Source organism: Helianthus annuus, unplaced genomic scaffold (genome assembly GCF_002127325.2).
Source record: "Helianthus annuus cultivar XRQ/B unplaced genomic scaffold, HanXRQr2.0-SUNRISE HanXRQChr00c001, whole genome shotgun sequence".
NCBI classification, from domain to species: domain Eukaryota; kingdom Viridiplantae; phylum Streptophyta; class Magnoliopsida; order Asterales; family Asteraceae; genus Helianthus; species Helianthus annuus.
In genome coordinates this window covers 887,339-904,903 of record NW_023395517.1, presented here as the reverse complement: position 1 = coordinate 904,903, position 17,565 = coordinate 887,339, and the positions used below count along the sequence as shown (strand labels likewise).

At 35.4% G+C, this 17,565-nt stretch overlaps 1 protein-coding gene across 1 annotated transcript; it reads right to left on the bottom strand.

The window, feature by feature from the left end:
• Positions 1-7,942: 7,942 nt before the first annotated feature.
• LOC118489685 (dual specificity protein kinase zak2-like) lies at positions 7,943-14,591 on the bottom strand. The gene is made up of 5 exons (XM_035987214.1): positions 14,535-14,591; positions 11,255-12,241; positions 9,919-10,818; positions 8,041-8,771; positions 7,943-7,946 (listed from the first exon to the last, which is right to left on the bottom strand). Exons 1-5 carry the CDS (start codon positions 14,589-14,591, stop codon positions 7,943-7,945), a joined length of 2,679 nt encoding a protein of 892 aa, XP_035843107.1.
• Between the last annotated feature and the right edge of the window lie 2,974 nt (positions 14,592-17,565).

Here is a 17,565-nt window from a genome sequence, read left to right as displayed (position 1 = left end):
TTCGTATTGAGGCTGATAAAACATTCTCGATTGCTTCTCGGTATAACAGCCCGCTGCAGTCGTTTTCGGGGTGCTGGAGGTGGTCGCGGAACCTGATCTCGGATGTTGAAAGGAGTGAGTGGTCTGATCTCTTGTCTCTTTTGAATCCGCTGAAGCTTTCGTGCAGTGAGGATAAGTGGTGTTGGATAGGAGGTAGTGCTTCTATGTTCTCGGTTGCTGCTGTTAAATGTTTTCTTAGAAGCAATGTTGATTTTAGCAATAATTACGTGTTCAAATGGTCCAAGTGGGTGCCGAAGAAAGTCAACATTTTGGCTTGGCGGGCTCAAATGGGTCGGATTGCTACGGTCGATGCGCTGGCCAGACGCAACTGTTTCAATGGTGACGAGAGCTGTGTGTTATGTGGTGATGGTCAGGAAACAGCGGATCATCTTTTCCGATCTTGTGCGGTGGCTTCGGAGGTCTGGTTTCTTGTCAGCCGGTGGTGTAAAATTAGCCCAATTTTCGCCTTTTCGTTAGAAGATTTGCTGGAGGTTCATGATTTCTCAGGTTTGGGCGGTAAAGCGAAAGATATTTTAAAGGGTATTGTCATGGTCGGTTGGTGGTGTATTTGGAAAGCAAGGAATGATAGAAGATTTTCTAATAAGTATAGTTCGGCCGCTAGTATAGTTCAAAATGTTAAGGCGCTTGGGTACTTGTGGTATAGCAATAGATCTAAGGATAGGGAGGTCTCTTGGGAGAATTGGTTCTCTTTTTCTTTTATGTAATCGGTTTTGTTTTTGTTGTAGGCTGCCCTTGTTTTGAGGGTGTGCCGGTGTGAATAAAAGTTTCCTTTCAAAAAAAAAAGTTATCTGAAAGTAAAATATGGACAAGGGACGAAGCACAATGTAGAGCATATCTGGAATTTTGATGGTCTGGATTTGGTCAAAGCATCTAAAAGGTGAGCCTCAGTCAACTAGAAGTCAATGCAGTCAAAAGTCAACAATACTTGAAGCATCAGAAGTCAATGCAGGAAAGCACTCCAAAACAACATAAAGGGGTATGATAAATATACCCATTATAAGGATAAATTTACCCATTAGTCAAACTTTGTAATGATTAAGCACTTTATTACATTATTTTATTATAAAGGCAAATTGGAAAATAATAATCCCAGCATTTTGAAATTGGCCAATAATAATCCCAAGTCAGAAAATAGCCAATAATAATCCCACCTCGTCAATTTTTGGAAAATAATACTCCACAGTCACTAAACGACAAAAGTGTCACGTCAGCATTTGGAGTATTATTTTCCAAAAATTGACGAGGTGGGATTATTATTGGCTATTTCCTGACTTGGGATTATTATTGGCCAATTTCAAAATGCTAGGATTATTATTTTCCAATTTGCCTATTATAAAAGTCAAAGGTAATAATTATGTTTTTGTATTATTTACTTTATTACATTATTTTATTATAAAAGTCAAAACTAATAATTATGTTTTTTATGTTATTTTATTTTATAATACTTTTATTACTTTTTTATATTTTGTTTCTACTACTTGTCTTGTATAACAAAAAAGAAATACATATATACAGTTAGGGCAGGGTTCATGAGTGAACAATGATTTATTTGTGAACAAAATGAACTTATCTTGACCATTGATTTTGTAGATCTAGATTTTTTCTTTAATGGCAAGATTGTAATTATCTTTTGTAACTTACATGTAATTTAATAGACACAAGGGTATAATTATATATTTCTATCTTCATTTAATTAATTAATTTTTTCTCTCTCCTGATTTCTCTTTCCAATTAAAAGAATATTTAATTAAATTCTCTATATTTTTTTCCTCTCACATATTACCTAACTTATTATTTCATAATTTAAAAAAAAATACAAACAATATAAAATATTGTTCCATCTAGAATATAATTAAAAATATTTAATTACATTCTCTATACATATATGTATTAGATCAATGTTTGATGAAAAGATGTATAGTGGAAACAATATGTAGTAACACACAAGTGTATAAGTCTGGTATATATCGACATGTATACACTATGTACTTGAATAATAAACAGGTGTATACGTCTGGTATATACCGACCCGTATACACATATGTACTTGAATAATACACAAGTGTATAAATCTGGTTTATACCGACCCGTGGAAGCAAGATGTAATAATACACATGTGTATAAGTCTTGTATATACTGACCTCTATACACATATGTTAAAAATCATAATTTAATTATGTTTAATATTTAATTTTAAAAGGAACATAACAATTTATTTAAAAAAAACATTAGCCCTTCAATCTCTTATAATTAAAATAATAGAGAAATAATTAAAAATGAGAGAGAGAGAGAGAGGGGGAGAGTTAAGAGAGGAGAAAATTAAGGGATTTTAATTAAAAGTACTTGGCTAATGTCAATCCTACCCTTTTAATCTAAAAAATGATCAAGGGCCAGGATTAGTTCACTTAGTTCACTCTCAAGATGTTGTTCATTCATGATCCTAATCCTATACAGTTAACCATTACAATTTTATATATTACTAATGGACGAACTATATTTGTAATTTAACGGATTTTTTTGTACTATATTAATTATTTATTTAATATAGTATTAATATCAATAGTAATAAATAAATAAATAATCAAGACACTTTATTATAAATACGAAAGTGAAAAAGTTAATCATAAATAAATAACGAGCCTCTAATAAAACAGTAAACGTGCAAACATTAAAACAATTAATCACATAGATCGACAAAACCACTTTCACGATGATAAAGTTGGGAAAAAAGTTCAAGAAACATTATTCTTAAATAGTAGGGAAAAAGTTAAAAAAAAAAGTAAAATATCTCCTTCAAAAGAGATATATGACGTGCAAATCAGATTTGGATATGTATTTTTATGCTTCGTACCCTAAAAATACATTTTTGTTCGTCCATACTAAAGGATATGTGAATATAATTTGAGAGTATAATTTTTCTGTTTTTTTTAGCTACAAATGAAAAAAGATATGCGAATAAAATTTAAATGTGGCTACGGTTTTTATAACTATTTTATTTTATTAACTAAATAACAAAATAAGTTCACCACAACGTGGCTACGGTTTTTATAACTATTTTATTTTATTAACTAATTTTTTAATAGAGAATAAAGATTTAGTTAAACCATTACATGCAAATAAATAAAATAAAAAATTAGTTAGATCTCATATATACGTGCGATATAACAGCCACATTTATTGACATAATAACAGTTATAAAAATAAAACAATTACATATGGGCTAATGCTCACAATCAAGTAACCGTCCAACTCAAAGCAGACAATTTAATCTTTGACTTTCAGTCACTGACCTCTTTCCAATGTGTCTACTTTATGGGAAAAATAAAAAAAATTGGACTTTTTGGGTATATTTAACAATACCCCAACATAAATTATGCAGTCAAAGTTGGAATTCTACTAGGTTAAGATATGAGAGGACAGCTTTTCGTCTTGGGTACAACTTGTGATGAAGAAGGTACAACAGACAATGCACTGGATGTATTCAGCTGTTTTTGTTTGCTATCTGCTTAAAAATTATGTTTTCTTGGAAGCTGGAAAAAAAACAACGGGTTCACATGTGCCATTCTTAGACTAGAAGGTATGGGGGCCGGCTTGGCCCGGCTTGGCCCGGCGCCGGACCCCCACACCGCCCCCCTCTTCCGGCTTCCGTCACAAACGGCGACCCACAGCCGGGTCCGCCGTGCCTCCTTCTTCCTTTTCCTCTCACATATACCTATACATATATACATATATATACATAAAGGGGTTCATCCCCCACCCCCCTAGGTCCATCCCCTCCAAGCCACTCCTACGTGGCGCCTATGTGGCGGCTCATCCCCTCCAAGCCCATCCAAACCATACCTTCTAGTCTTAGAACTCTTGATAACATAAATAGGTTCAAACGAACCATCGCCGCCTCTATGTCATCATTGTCACTAGCCGCCCTAAAAATTGATAGAGTTGTTGCACCTATTTCAATATATTTTTTTTTTTCTAAAACAAAGCAAGTCAATTTTTACCCAAACCAAAGTGATATTTCTTTAAATTGGACATTCTGACCCGAACTCAGTTTCATTAAACCCGTTCTGACCCGAATCAAGTGTGACCCGACCGACCCACCTGTTTTTCCGGGCATAATTCAAGATCTCAACTCTTTCATCCTCCATTGTCTATCCGAATTAAGGTCTATATTCTATATTCTCACAAAGTCAAAAGCATATTTTCAAACAAATATTCATCATTCTCTGTTGCATATTATACCCATAATAAAACATTTCTAGTCTAGATAAATTAAAAAAAAAAAATTAGAAATTCCGTTACATTTTTGCCCAAAGGTGAGAACAATAAAAACCCTGATTAAACTCTTTTCATAACTTTGTTTATTGAATTATCAGGCAAAGTTGGGGGGCAGTATAGGTGAAATAAACATTTATTTTTACAAAAGATTCTAGCTTATTAAGGTTGCGCAATTTGTTACAAGGCCAGACAACCCACTAAACAAATACATATAACTCAAATGTAGAAAGACCTGTTAAGGTCACCAAAAAACCTTGCGTTTATTCTTGCATTGGTGAAAACTTAAGGACACATACAATAAGCCGATAAGTTCAACATTGTCACCAGTCATAACTATTGTAAGTTTCAAATTCACAAGAATACTTGCGATTATTCGTACATTGGTTGAAGCACATTCACCATTTGAAATTTGCGCCAGATTACATACTTCTTAGCCAAATTCAAGAGGCAAAACTTTCACTGATAATATTTATATTGTCATGAGCAAAATCAGGGGCAACCCCATTCTATTTGGGGCCTATAACAAAAATATGAAGTTGATGCATGTTTTAACTAAATGAAAGTTCATTATCAAAATTGACAAGTTATAAATAAAGAACTTAACCTATATGAAACATGACTTGTTTCAACGCGAATCATTATCCAGCCGACCTCACCTAATACAACAAGCAAAAGCACCTGCAACTTAGCCTCCTTTTCATATTTGTGCATTTCTTCTAACATATTTGGCCAAGAAGGTGTAGCAGCCTTCCTAAGAGTCTGACTTTCCTGAACCCACATATAACCAGCTTTAAGACTCCACTTGATAAATCATTTTAAAAATTTAAAATATAGCAAACTTACAACAATCAGGTTCAGCTGGGTCATCCGTTTGGTTATGTAACATATTTTCCTTGTTATGAATTTCAAAATTTTCAGATTTGCCAGCCATGTTCATACTGTTCAGTTCATTGGAAAGCTCAATTACTTGTGTCTCAATTACGGAAGCATGATTCTTCTCCTCCTCCACATAATCAGATTTAACCTCTGAATTCAACTGGGACATTGAGAAAGCCAAATGAATATTAAAATTGTGAATAGAGAATAGCAGCCCCCGGGGGATGCTACATCAGGGCATTAATAACTTCATCAATAGTTAAGGGAAAAGAGTAAGTTTAAAGAGAAGCTTTGATAACATCATCAATAGTTAAGAACGGGCTTAGGACCCGAACACTAGAAGTTAAAAATTGAAGGGTGTTTTTTCAATATAAACGTAATGATTTGTTAAATAGGTTTTTTTATATTTTAGGATTGTCTTTTATGTAACCTTTTTTAATTAATATAAGTTTTGTTTCTTATATAATTGTCAACGTTTAAAAAAATAAAAAACCACACGTGGCACCCCACGCCGGCCTAGGCACGCCACTCCCACACCCCACGGTCTTAAACAACTAGCCTGGAGGTTTTTGTCACCTCTCGAATAATAAGAAAAAATGGTGTTCTTCATAAACCCAACTGTGATTTGCTTAGATATTTAAGAATCTTGGCGTTTTTCTAAAAACCAATGATTGAGGTTTTCTCCGACAATAGGCATCCATATGTAACATGGGTTTTTTAAGAACACCAAAGCCTTGAATATTTTTTTTTTCTATTTCAAACAAAGGGAAATGATAACCAAAATAAAAATTATACCAGAAACAAACATTCAATGGGTTACAGCCGAGTATAGATAAAAGACCAAAATTAAAATTTAACCACACCTGGTAGTGACTAGTAATAATAGAAGTACTATAATAATAAAAGATTAATAATTACCTAAGTAAACTGTTAATAAATTAAGTAATTAAAAATAACATGTTTAAATAGATTACAAGTCAAAAAAGTTGAACATAAAACAAGTTAATTTTAAAGGATCAATTATCATTGCCATGATGATAAATACAAAAAAAGTTTATAACCAACGCGTCAACCCAATCACTCCATCTGATTCACTATGAATGGTAAAGGGTCGGTTTTGGTAATCTCAGTTTCATACCCGATTATAAATTGTGTCTAATATTTGGTATCAGACATGTATACATTACCTAGACATGTATATACATTACCTGTGGACTACAGGGTGTACCCACACATATTGAGTATACCTCGTATGGTCAATTGGTCATGTGGTAAAAATTACCCGTTGGGACACCCATTACCCATAATCCAATTATAAACTCCCCAAAAAATTGAATTAAAGTATTGTGTACTCAAACAAACTTCTAACAAAAATTATATTTCTTTAGTAATTTTAAGTTTGTAACAACTTAAAGATATTATTTAATACATTTCTTAAATTCATATATCATATTCAATGCGGTTAATTGAACAGTATCACCTAATACTATACATCTCCAAACCCACAAAAAATAAAACTATGCTACCCATCCTTGATGTTTCTGTTTTTTCGTTCAATTTGGATTCTATTACCATCCTATTTTGACTTACTTTCAAGTAGAATAGAAAATAAAGATACTGAAACAAAAGAAAAATTACCATCCAAGAATAATGAATACCAAAAAATAGATAATAAAATAGAAAAAGGGTCTTACAATATTTTCATGACGCAACTGAAGTTCCAATGCTTTCTCAAGTTTAGCCACAATATGGTGCATATCTGGGCGGTGTGCTCGATCATCATTTAAGCAATAATATGCTACCTTTGAGTATATGAGGAGTGATTGCGGAGACAATATTTGATTTAATAGATGAGGATGGATTATATCATGCAATGTTCCGTTTTCATAACCATACTTGGCCATCTGAGCTAGAGACCTATCAGACTGAATTAATGCTTTCCTCCCGCACAATATTTCGAATAAAACAACACCGAATGAGTAGATGTCCGACTTGTGGGTCACACCTCCCGTCTTTTCGATTGCTGGGTCCACACACCCCATTGTGCCAGTGTGTTCACAAGGGCACACCTGATCTTTATAGTTTACGGACTGTTTGATGGAAATTTCAAAACCCGATAGCTTGGCTTCCCAATTCTCATCCAATAGAATTGTGTCGCTGGTGATGTTTGAAACCCGCACATACCTCGTATGGTCATGTGGTAAAAATTACCGGTTAGGACACCCATTACCCAAAATCCAATCATAAACTGACCAAATATCAAATTAAAGTATCGAATACTCACACATACTTCTAACAAAATTTATATTTCTGTAGTAATTTTCAGTTTGTAACTTAAAGATATTATTTGCTATATTTCTTAAATTCATATATCATATTCAATGCGGTTAATTGAACAGTATCACCTAATACTATACATCTCCAAACCCACAAAAAATAAAACTATGCTACCCATCCTTGATGTTTCTGTTTTTTCGTTCAATTTGGATTCTATTACCATCCTATTTTGACTTACTTTCAAGTAGAATAGGAAATGAAGACACAGAAACAAAGGACATTACCATCCAAGAATGATGAATGCCAAATAAAAAAAAATAATAGATAATAAAATAGAAAAAGGGTCTTACAATATTTTCATAACGCAACTGAAGTTCCAATGCTTTCTCAAGTTTAGCCACAATATGGTGCATATCTGGGCGGAGTGCTCGATCATCATTTAAGCAAGAATATGCTACCTTTGAGTATATAAGGAGTGATTGTGGAAACAATATTTGATTTAATAGAGGAGGATGGATTATATCATGTAGTGTTCCCTTTTCATAATGATACTTGGCCAACTGAGCTAGAGACATCTCAGCCTCATTTTGAATTAATGCTTTCCTCCCGCACAATGTTTCAAATAAAACAACACCAAATGAGTAGATGTCCGACTTGTGGGTCACACCTCCCGTCTTTTCAATTGCTGGGTCCACATACCCCATTGTGCCAGTGTGTTCACAAGGGCACACCTGGTCCTTATAGTTTACAGACTGTTTGATGGAAAATTCAAAACCGGATAACTTGGCTTCCCCATTCGCATCCAATAGAATTGTGTCGCTAGTGATTTTACAATGTATGATACCATAATCACACCCCTCATCATAATGGAGGTAACTCAATGCCTGAGCCAGACCTACACATATCCTCAATCTTTGCTTCCATGTAAGGTTCGGGCTGTTTATATACTGCTCGAGACTTCCAGTGGCCTCATACGTGGTTATGATGATCTTTTCATCTTTCTCATCAGAGAACCCAATGATAGAGACCAGATTTGTATGCTTGAAATCCGCAAGTACGGAAATTTCGTTCAAAAACTTGAGGTCTCCTTCCACGTGCCTACAATCAAATCTCTGTGCAGCAATCTTCATCAACTTTCCAGACCACAAGAGCCGTCCTTTATATGTGGTACTAATTCCATCATGTTGGATAATGTAATCATCATGAAAGTTGTTGGTGGCCTTTACTACATCTTCAAGTGGGATTCGTAAGGAAGCGAACATGGTCATTGTTGATGTCATGTTCTGTTATCAAGTATAAATTAGAGTAAAAACAAGTTACAAATGAAGGAGAAGTTAAGATCTTATAAGATGTAAGAGCAACAACACATACATAAATATATACGATCTAGTAATCTCCATCCATGACTTTCTATTTCTTTTAATTTAGTAACCTTAATTAACTAAATAAATATGAATGAATTTTGTGGTACTTACGATGTAAAAGGTTCACATAATATATAAAACTCGGTAAATTTAATACATCTGGTATATATGCATCTTCATACCATATTTATTAGGTCATCAGTTGTTTTATAAGTACTTAAATATGACATAATATTCAAGTATTTTACCATAATGATATAGAAAACTAAAACATATATAAAATGCGAAAACAATGAATTAAAACATATCCAGACAAATACAATTTGTAATATGTGTGTTGTTCTTGTCATTAAAAGATTAGTAGTATTAGAAATTACCATTTATAAGCTTTTACAATAAACACGAGTTAAAGTTATGGTTTATACTAATGTATTTAAAGGAACCAGGGGTGTGCACGCTTTGGTTTTTGGGAAAAACCAAAACCGAAATGTCGGTTTTCTGTTTTTTAAACCGTTCGGTTTCAGTTTTTTCGGTTTGGTTCGGGTTTTTCGGTTCTTTCAGTTTTTGAAAAAAATAATAATGTAAGATTCAAAAAATAAAAAGTATAATTAAAATTTAAGAATCTTTCTTAAGTATTTAATATTTTTAATTAATATTATTCACATAAACCTAACTTTCAAATCTATTTTTATGTTTCTTCAAAGTTTTTATTAAGAATTTTCTTTTATATTACTTTGAATATCATTTAATTTTTATATTAAATACTTTACATTCAAAAATAAATTAATAATTTCTACTAGTATGTGTTAACACTTAAACAACTTAAAGTTAAACATAAAAATATATGGACTAGGCCTACTATTGTAACTTATCGGTTCCGTTCGGTTGGTTTTTCTGGTTTTAAAAAAGGTTATCCGAAAGTTGAACATTTCGGTTATTAAAAAATCCGAAAACCGAACCGTTGGTTTTTGTTTTGGTTCGTTTTTTGGTAAGGTTTTCTCGGTTATTTCCGTTATGGTTCGATTATTTCAGTTTTCTGCTCACCCCTATAATTGAGATAACTTACTTGTAATGCCAATGCTTTCTTAAGTTGCATTAAAACTTCTTTTGTTGTCGGTCGTTCTTCTCTTTCGTGATGTAGGCACTGGTAGGCAATCTTTTGGAATGTAGTTAATGATTTCGGCTCCATCTGTTCCCTTATTTGCTGGAACACTACCTCATCTTGCTTTCCTTTATCAAATTTGTTTCTAATGAAATCTGATAGATAGTGACCCTCATGCTTGTGGGTTATAAACGTTGATCTCCCGCACAACATCTCAAATAGTACCACACCAAATGAATAAATATCAGATTCTATAGTTAAGAATCCTGATTTTCTGTAACCTGGGTCCAAGTATCCTAGTGTGCCACATGCATGATCGAAGACATAGTCTGTTTCATGAGTTAATGGACTTATTAAAGAAAGCCCAAAATCAGCAAGTTTTGCTTTCCAATCATGGTTTAGTAATATGTTATCAGATTTGATGTCTCTATGTATCACCTTCGCTTGTTTTCCACCTCCTCCGTGTAGGAAATCTAACGCCCTTGCAACATCAATGCATATGTTAAGCCGTTTCACCCATGTAAGAGAAGAATCATTCAAATACCTATCAAGACTTCCTCTGGATGCATATTCATAAACAATGACTTTTTCATCATTTTCATCACAGTAGCCTACAAGACCAATCACATTCTCGTGCTTATAATCCAAAAGAATTTGTAGCTCACTCAAGAATTGTTGTTCCCCTTGACCAAACCTCGTATCCAATCGCTTTGCAACAATGGTTTTAAATCCATCACCATGTTGAAGATTTCCTTTATAGACTTTTCCAAATCCTCCTCCCCCGATCCAATTATCATTATGAAAGTTTTGTGTCGCTTGCTTTATGTCTTCAAGTAACAGTTTGGGGTTGTCCTTGTTGTTTGTCTGTTAAACATGACACACCAAGTAAAATACATATATTGATAAAAACTAAATTGATAAGTTTTTTAATATAGTAAAAACTATAAAATTATTATGAATTGGTAATTTGGTGATATCATGGAAGGTTTAAATTGAACTTTAATCATTTCTGTTATACTTCTATATAAGTATATCAGCAAAGTGCTAAATTGATAGTCTAAAAGGGAGGATTGAGAATCTTTATAATGCCTATAAAGTAAACTTAAGAGGTTGAATGCAATATGCTAGACGATGGAAAGGAGTTTTAGCAGTGTAAACCCAACAGTTTGTGTTTTATTAGTTTGAATCTAACCTCATCAACCAATCCACATTTGTGTTTTTATATTGTAGACGTATAGTGAATCATCAAACTATTTTACTTCTAGGGAAACCATAATATGAAGTTAGAACGATGACTTACTTGAAAGAATAATGCTTTCTCAAGTTCGTTGACTATGACTTCCATTTTTGGGCGTTGGTCTTGAGTTTCAGCCACACATTGGTGTGCAATTGTAGTAAACGTGTGCAAAGAATCCTTGTTGGGTCCTCTGTTTAGAACAAAATTGTTTTCACCAACTTCTTCCTTTATTATAGGATCTATCAACTCTTCTAGTGATCCTGTGCTGAAGATTCGTCTTGCTACATGGGCCAACCCTATGTCACTCTCCTTATGGTATATTGGGTCATTGGCTAATCTCCCACATAGAATTTCAAACAAGACTATTCCGAAACCATAAACATCTGATTCTCTTTTTAACTTGTAAGTGTTCTTGTATTCTGGATCTATGTAGCCTAGTCTGCCACTATAACTTTCGAAATAGAGAGCTTCGTCTTCTTGATTTGGAGGCAGGAATACGGAGAACCAAAAGTCAACAATCTTTGCCCCCAAGTTCTCATCCAATCCAATGTTGCCGCTACATATATCACGATTTATTATCATCTTTTGGTCTTCCATCTGAGAGTGAATATAATGTAACCCATGTGCAACATCAATGCAGATTTTCAAACGTTTTTCCCAAGTCAAAACACGTTTGTCTTTGAAGTTTTCCAAATACTCAACAAGAAATCCATTAGAAAAATTGTCAATGACAAGGATCATCTCAGAATCTTCAACACAAAATCCAAGCAGGGTGACTATGTTGGGATGCTTAACTCCACCGGAAAGAATTTCAATTTCTGTAAGAAACTCTTTTTCTCCAGAGCACTGGTGACGTCTATCAGAAGGATAGCGTTTTATAATTACAGTGTTTTGTCTCTTTGATGAATGATTTTCTTTATCATAATGCTCCAATTCTGCTCGGTAGAACTGAACGTCATCAAGAACTGCAATTAGGTATGTATTTGAAAAATCATTGGTAGCTGATAGAATATGAGTGAGAGGAATCTTCAAGTGTTCCAAGTTATTTACCTGATTCAAGTTTGAAAAGAGAGTTATATTACAGTTACAGGTAGAAGTATCAAGAATGAGAAGGGAATTGTGTGAAAGTTGAAAACAACTTAAAGTAAAATTTGCCCGACCCCCCTGCTTCTTCTTCCCTTATTTTTCTTCATGTGCCCTAATTATTCTTTATTGACATGACATCAAGCGGCTTTACTAAGGGCCATCCCAACGTATTTCCCAAGCACACAAGCCATTTATGGTTAGTACTTAGCCAGGATGTGAATAAGGCCCAAATACATAAAGTTAAACCAAATTAATTTAAGAATAGTTAGCTGGATATTACAAGATAATAATAGGCCTGGTTATAGATTTTCTAAAATTATAAATTGTTGTTAATAATATATATTTCGTTAGTGTTATTAAAGTGACATAAGTTGTTGGACTAACTAACTAAGTTAATTGTTAGTAAGAAAGGAGGATTATATATGCCATTGGTGCATTTTAGATACACATTATTTTAAATAGTTAGTATATAAATAATATTTGTACAAATTGTATTGTTTTAATTGGTTTTTATATTTTGTTTGTTGTTGAAATTTTGAGTTAAAATGATACAATTGCATCTTCAAAAAGATTATGCTACGAAGAATGAAGAAAACTATATTGTAAAGAAAAAAAGATAAGATTATGTTGGTGCACTTGTGTCTGTACTTTGTCTGTATTCTGTCTCATATAAAACGATGTCCTTTATTAGTCCTGTAAGTTTGACCAAGTCAACCATCCTCCTGGTTTGACTTGGCCAAACAGTTAGACAATGGTAGTAATATGTCTGTGTCGAAGGTTGAGTCATCGAAGGATTGTTTCGATCCTTCGATGAGCTCGAAAGATAAGCCTTCGATGGATGATTGATGGACCTCGAAGGATATCATCCTTCGAGGTGTATATCTGATCCTTCGATAGGTTTTAGATCGATAGATGATCTTTCGATCAGTCTATCTGATCCTTCGACCAGACAAGTTGTGACGGGTATATATATACCTATGTAGTGTGTTCATTCAAGAGTGTGAGAAATGTGTGAGACAAGAGTGTATACAGAGAGCACACTCCGAGCAGAAACACACACACACTTAGAGAGTTTATAGAACAAATCTGTAAACATTGAGCCTGTAACTAAATCCTTCATTGCATTAATACAAGTGGTGTTAATCGGTGAAACACGTGTGTTTTGTTTGTGCTTGTCTTATCTCGGTTTGCATTCTAGTTTGGATTCCGCACTTGCTAGTGTGTTAAACATAACAAGGATTAGGTTGAACCTCAACCTCCGAGGGACCTACAAGTGGTATCAGATCCGTGGCTCTTTTCCTTGTTAAAACCGAGTTTATACAAGACTTTGGAGAGTTTGTACAAAAACTCACATGATTTAGCACCCGGTTTTAGTGTTTTTCTCGCATTTCTTGACGTAAAAACGTGTTCTAAACTAACCGGGTGTGTTAAAGGACGGGTTGGGTAACTTAAAAACTTGTTTTTAAGAAATTTGGTAATTTCCGGCCAAATTCCGGCTTACTCCGGTGACCGGTTTCTGGATAAGGATCTTCCATTTTGAGTAATATTTTAGTGGTCAAATCTGAGTTGGTAGAAAGTATGGTCTGAACATACCTTTCTGCCGAAAGATTTCCACCAACCCATCACCTTTTCACCAACCTGTCACTTTTCGTGTCAGTTGTGTCAGTAGAGATCGAAGGATATCCTTCGAAGTCGAAAGCTCATCTTTCGATCAAAGGAGGTTCGACAGATAATCATCCTTCGAACATCCTTCGAAGTTTGTCACTTATCTTTCGATCCAAGGAATCTTTTCGAAGGATTTATTGTTCGATCTACAGGTCTTATTCGAAAGATAAGGATCCTTCGTTTTGGAGAATCTTTCGAAATCATTGTTCGAAATTCAACAGTGATCTTTCGAACACTGTTGATCCTTCGAACAAGTATCGATCTTTCGATCCTAGTCTGTTTGAGTTTAACAAGTTTGTGTTTTTCTTGTCTTTCGATCAGGGATCCTTCGGCTGGTTGTTCTCATTTGAGATATTAACATAGATTTCATTTTTCTTATCAAACATGAATCCAAGTTGGCGGGGAACTCCGGCTCCGGACAGTGGAAAATACACAAACACTAGTTTATCTCCATCATGGGCCGAATCTCTGGTATCTACATCCTCACAAGCAAATGCCATTCCAACCGGTCAATGGGCATTTGTTTCGAATCAAACTCCGAGTATTGAAAGTATTCTCTTAAGTGAAAGCGAAACCAGAAGTTTGAACCGACCTCCAAAGCTGATGCATTTAAACGAATATCCGGGTTGGGTTGATTGATTCCGTACATACGTTCATGGTCAAAACACCGAGTTGTGGATACGTTTCACGACGGATTTCGATCAAGCTATAGAGGTTGCTGCTTCGTCGACTGCTACGTTTGCCGATCTTCCTGAAGATCAAAAGAAAACGTATGATTTGGAAAAGAAGGCATATGCCATTCTCACTCAGGCGTTAAGCAAGGATATATACCATAAGTTTGTCAGTTTCAAGACGAAAAAGAAGTTGTGGGACGCGTTAAAGACAAGAGGGGTAGGGAATGAAGCAACACGTCAATTGCGACACGATCTACTCAAGAAAGAATTTGACGGGTTCACGTGTATGGATAAAGAGTCGTTGGGAGATATGACAAGCCGGTTTTATCATTTGCTGACAGAATTGGGCAACTTTGGGGTAGTGACAACTATAGCGGAAGTTGTAAAGAAGTTTGCTGATGCGTTACCTCCCTAGTGGAACAGTTTCTTGGAAATCTTGAAGTACAACAGGGTCTTAGATACTACAAATATCAACGACTTCGTCCAACTTTTGGAAAACAAAGATCAGGAGGAAACATTAAAGGCAAAGAGAGTTCCCGTGCCACAGAATCCAGAAATGTATTATGGAACTCCAACTGCTTCTTCTGCAAAACCCATTGTGCCATGCAACCCTGAGATGTATTATGGCACCTCCAGTTCCTCATCTGCAAGACCTGGTTCACATGCTCCGCTTCAAACAACGTTCGTTACAAGCACATATATGTATGGGAATCCAGTACAAGTTCCTGCTAAGCCAGCCCCCATTACAGATATGTATGGAAATCCACTTCAACCACCTCCTGTTCAACAACAAGCATGTTATGGAAATACGTCTTCTGCTGGTCAACAATCAAAGCCTAATACAGTACAGCTTAACACTTCAAGTTTCTCGAAAGTAAGTGTGGAAGTAGCAAGGGAACATATGGAGCTGCTAACCACCTTAGTGAGTGCTTACTGTGGCCTGGTGGATGGTCAGATTGGTAACATTAATCTGACACAAGAAGATTATCAGCAGGTAGATAAAGAGGAGATGGAGTTGATGGATATTAAGTGGGCCTTTGCTAGTGCTGTTAGAAGAGCAAATGATTTTATGGAAAGAACTGGCAGAACCAGCTTGGAAAGCAAGAAAGATACCAAGTATGGGTTCGATAAAAAAGCAGTGAAGTGCTTTAATTGTGGCGAGCGTGGTCACTTTAAAAGGGAGTGCACAAGACCAGCACAGCATGGGAATCAAAATCCCTTCAGGAACCAAGGCAACCAACAGAACCAGAACAGGAACACTGAACGTACTTTGGTGCCTATCAACAACCCAAGCCAAGCTGGAACATCAAATGCCAACCGGGCACTAGTGGTTCAGGTTGATGAAGGCTGTGATTGGTTAATCCAATTAAGTGGTGATGCTCCGGATGGTACAGCTTGTTTTGCTAAGATTGTGGAGGATGAAGTTCACACCAGTAGTGGAGAATCTTCTGCTAATGGTGGTGAATCTTCTGAGGATGAGGACTCTTCCGGGTACAACATGAGTATAGATGAAGAATCATCCAGTTCTGGTGATGATCAAGTGGGTGAGACAGCAAATGTTTCGGTTGATGCTGACATTGATGAGCTGTTGGAAGAAGTTGCAGCTCGAAGTGATAGAAGATCTATTCTGGTGGATCAAGCTGCTTATTCTTCGTTTTCTCTCCATTCAGCCTTTATGGCTAATGTCGACGGTTCATCAAGTCAGGTATGTGTCGATGAACCCACTGTAGTTAATTGTGATGAATGTGATAGGCTGCGTGCTAGATGTGCTGATGTAGAGAAAAGTATGTCTGAGTTGCAAGGCAAACATGATGCTTTACAAGCTAGTTTGTTTGACTTGCAAGACAAACATACTACATTGAATGAAAATTTGTGTGACTTGCAAAGTAAGCATGAAGCTTTGCAAGAAAAGTATGATGTGACTTTTATCCACAATCAGAAGTTGACTGTGGACCTTTCCAAATGCACTGAAGCCAACATGTTTTATGAAAATCATGAAAAAGAGTTTAAGTCGGTAATTGAAAAGCTAAAGAAAGATAAAACCGAGCTAACTAAAATGGTTTCTAGAAAACAGACGGACATAAATTTGTATATATCTCGACTTGAGATAATGCAAAAAGAGATGGCTTTGGTGAAAACGGAAAGTGAGGCAATCCAACTCAAGCTAGACAACTATTTGAGTTCTAGCTATGTGTTGGATCACATCATTGATGTCCAAAAGGAGAAAAGGGACATTACGTGCATAGGCTATAAGAAATGTCCACCACCTGTGAGACACAACTATGATGCCATGCCGGATGAGGAGGACAGAGTGTTCTTTGAACCATCTGTGCCTCTAGATGTGAAAGAATTTGCAGCAGGGCTCGGATATACCAAAGAAGTATCATCAGATTCAGATGCGTTAGCAGATGCATGTGTATCTTCTGCTGAGCTGAATCAGGATCCTCCAATCATTGAGGATGCTGATTCTTCAGATGATGAATCTGATGATGCTATTCCAACAAAGTCTGATGCAATGGTAAAAGATGAGGACATACCTCTCGAGAATTACATTTTATGTGATCGTCCTGCAGAACCAGCTAAGACTGTTGCAATCGAGTCTTTGCCTGAGAAAGAGTCGGAAAGTGTGAATTTGCTGTACACACTTGTTGGTGATGATAAGATCTACTCGGACAAAGATTTTCCAATTAAGAATGTTAATAAATCCTTAATTAGCAAAGTCTTTGAAAACTCGACTAGTAAGTTTTTGGGAAAGACAGGACCATGTGTTACAGTAACCCAATGTCCTCCTATCCCAAAGGCCGAAGTTCGAAAACAGTTTGGTAAAAAGAAATCACCAACAGTGGAGAAACAGCAGAATCCCACCAAGCCAAAAGCAAAACCACCGGCTCAAGCTCAAAAGAAGCCGAATCAGAAGAAAAATAAGAATGTAAACTTTGTGAAATCGAA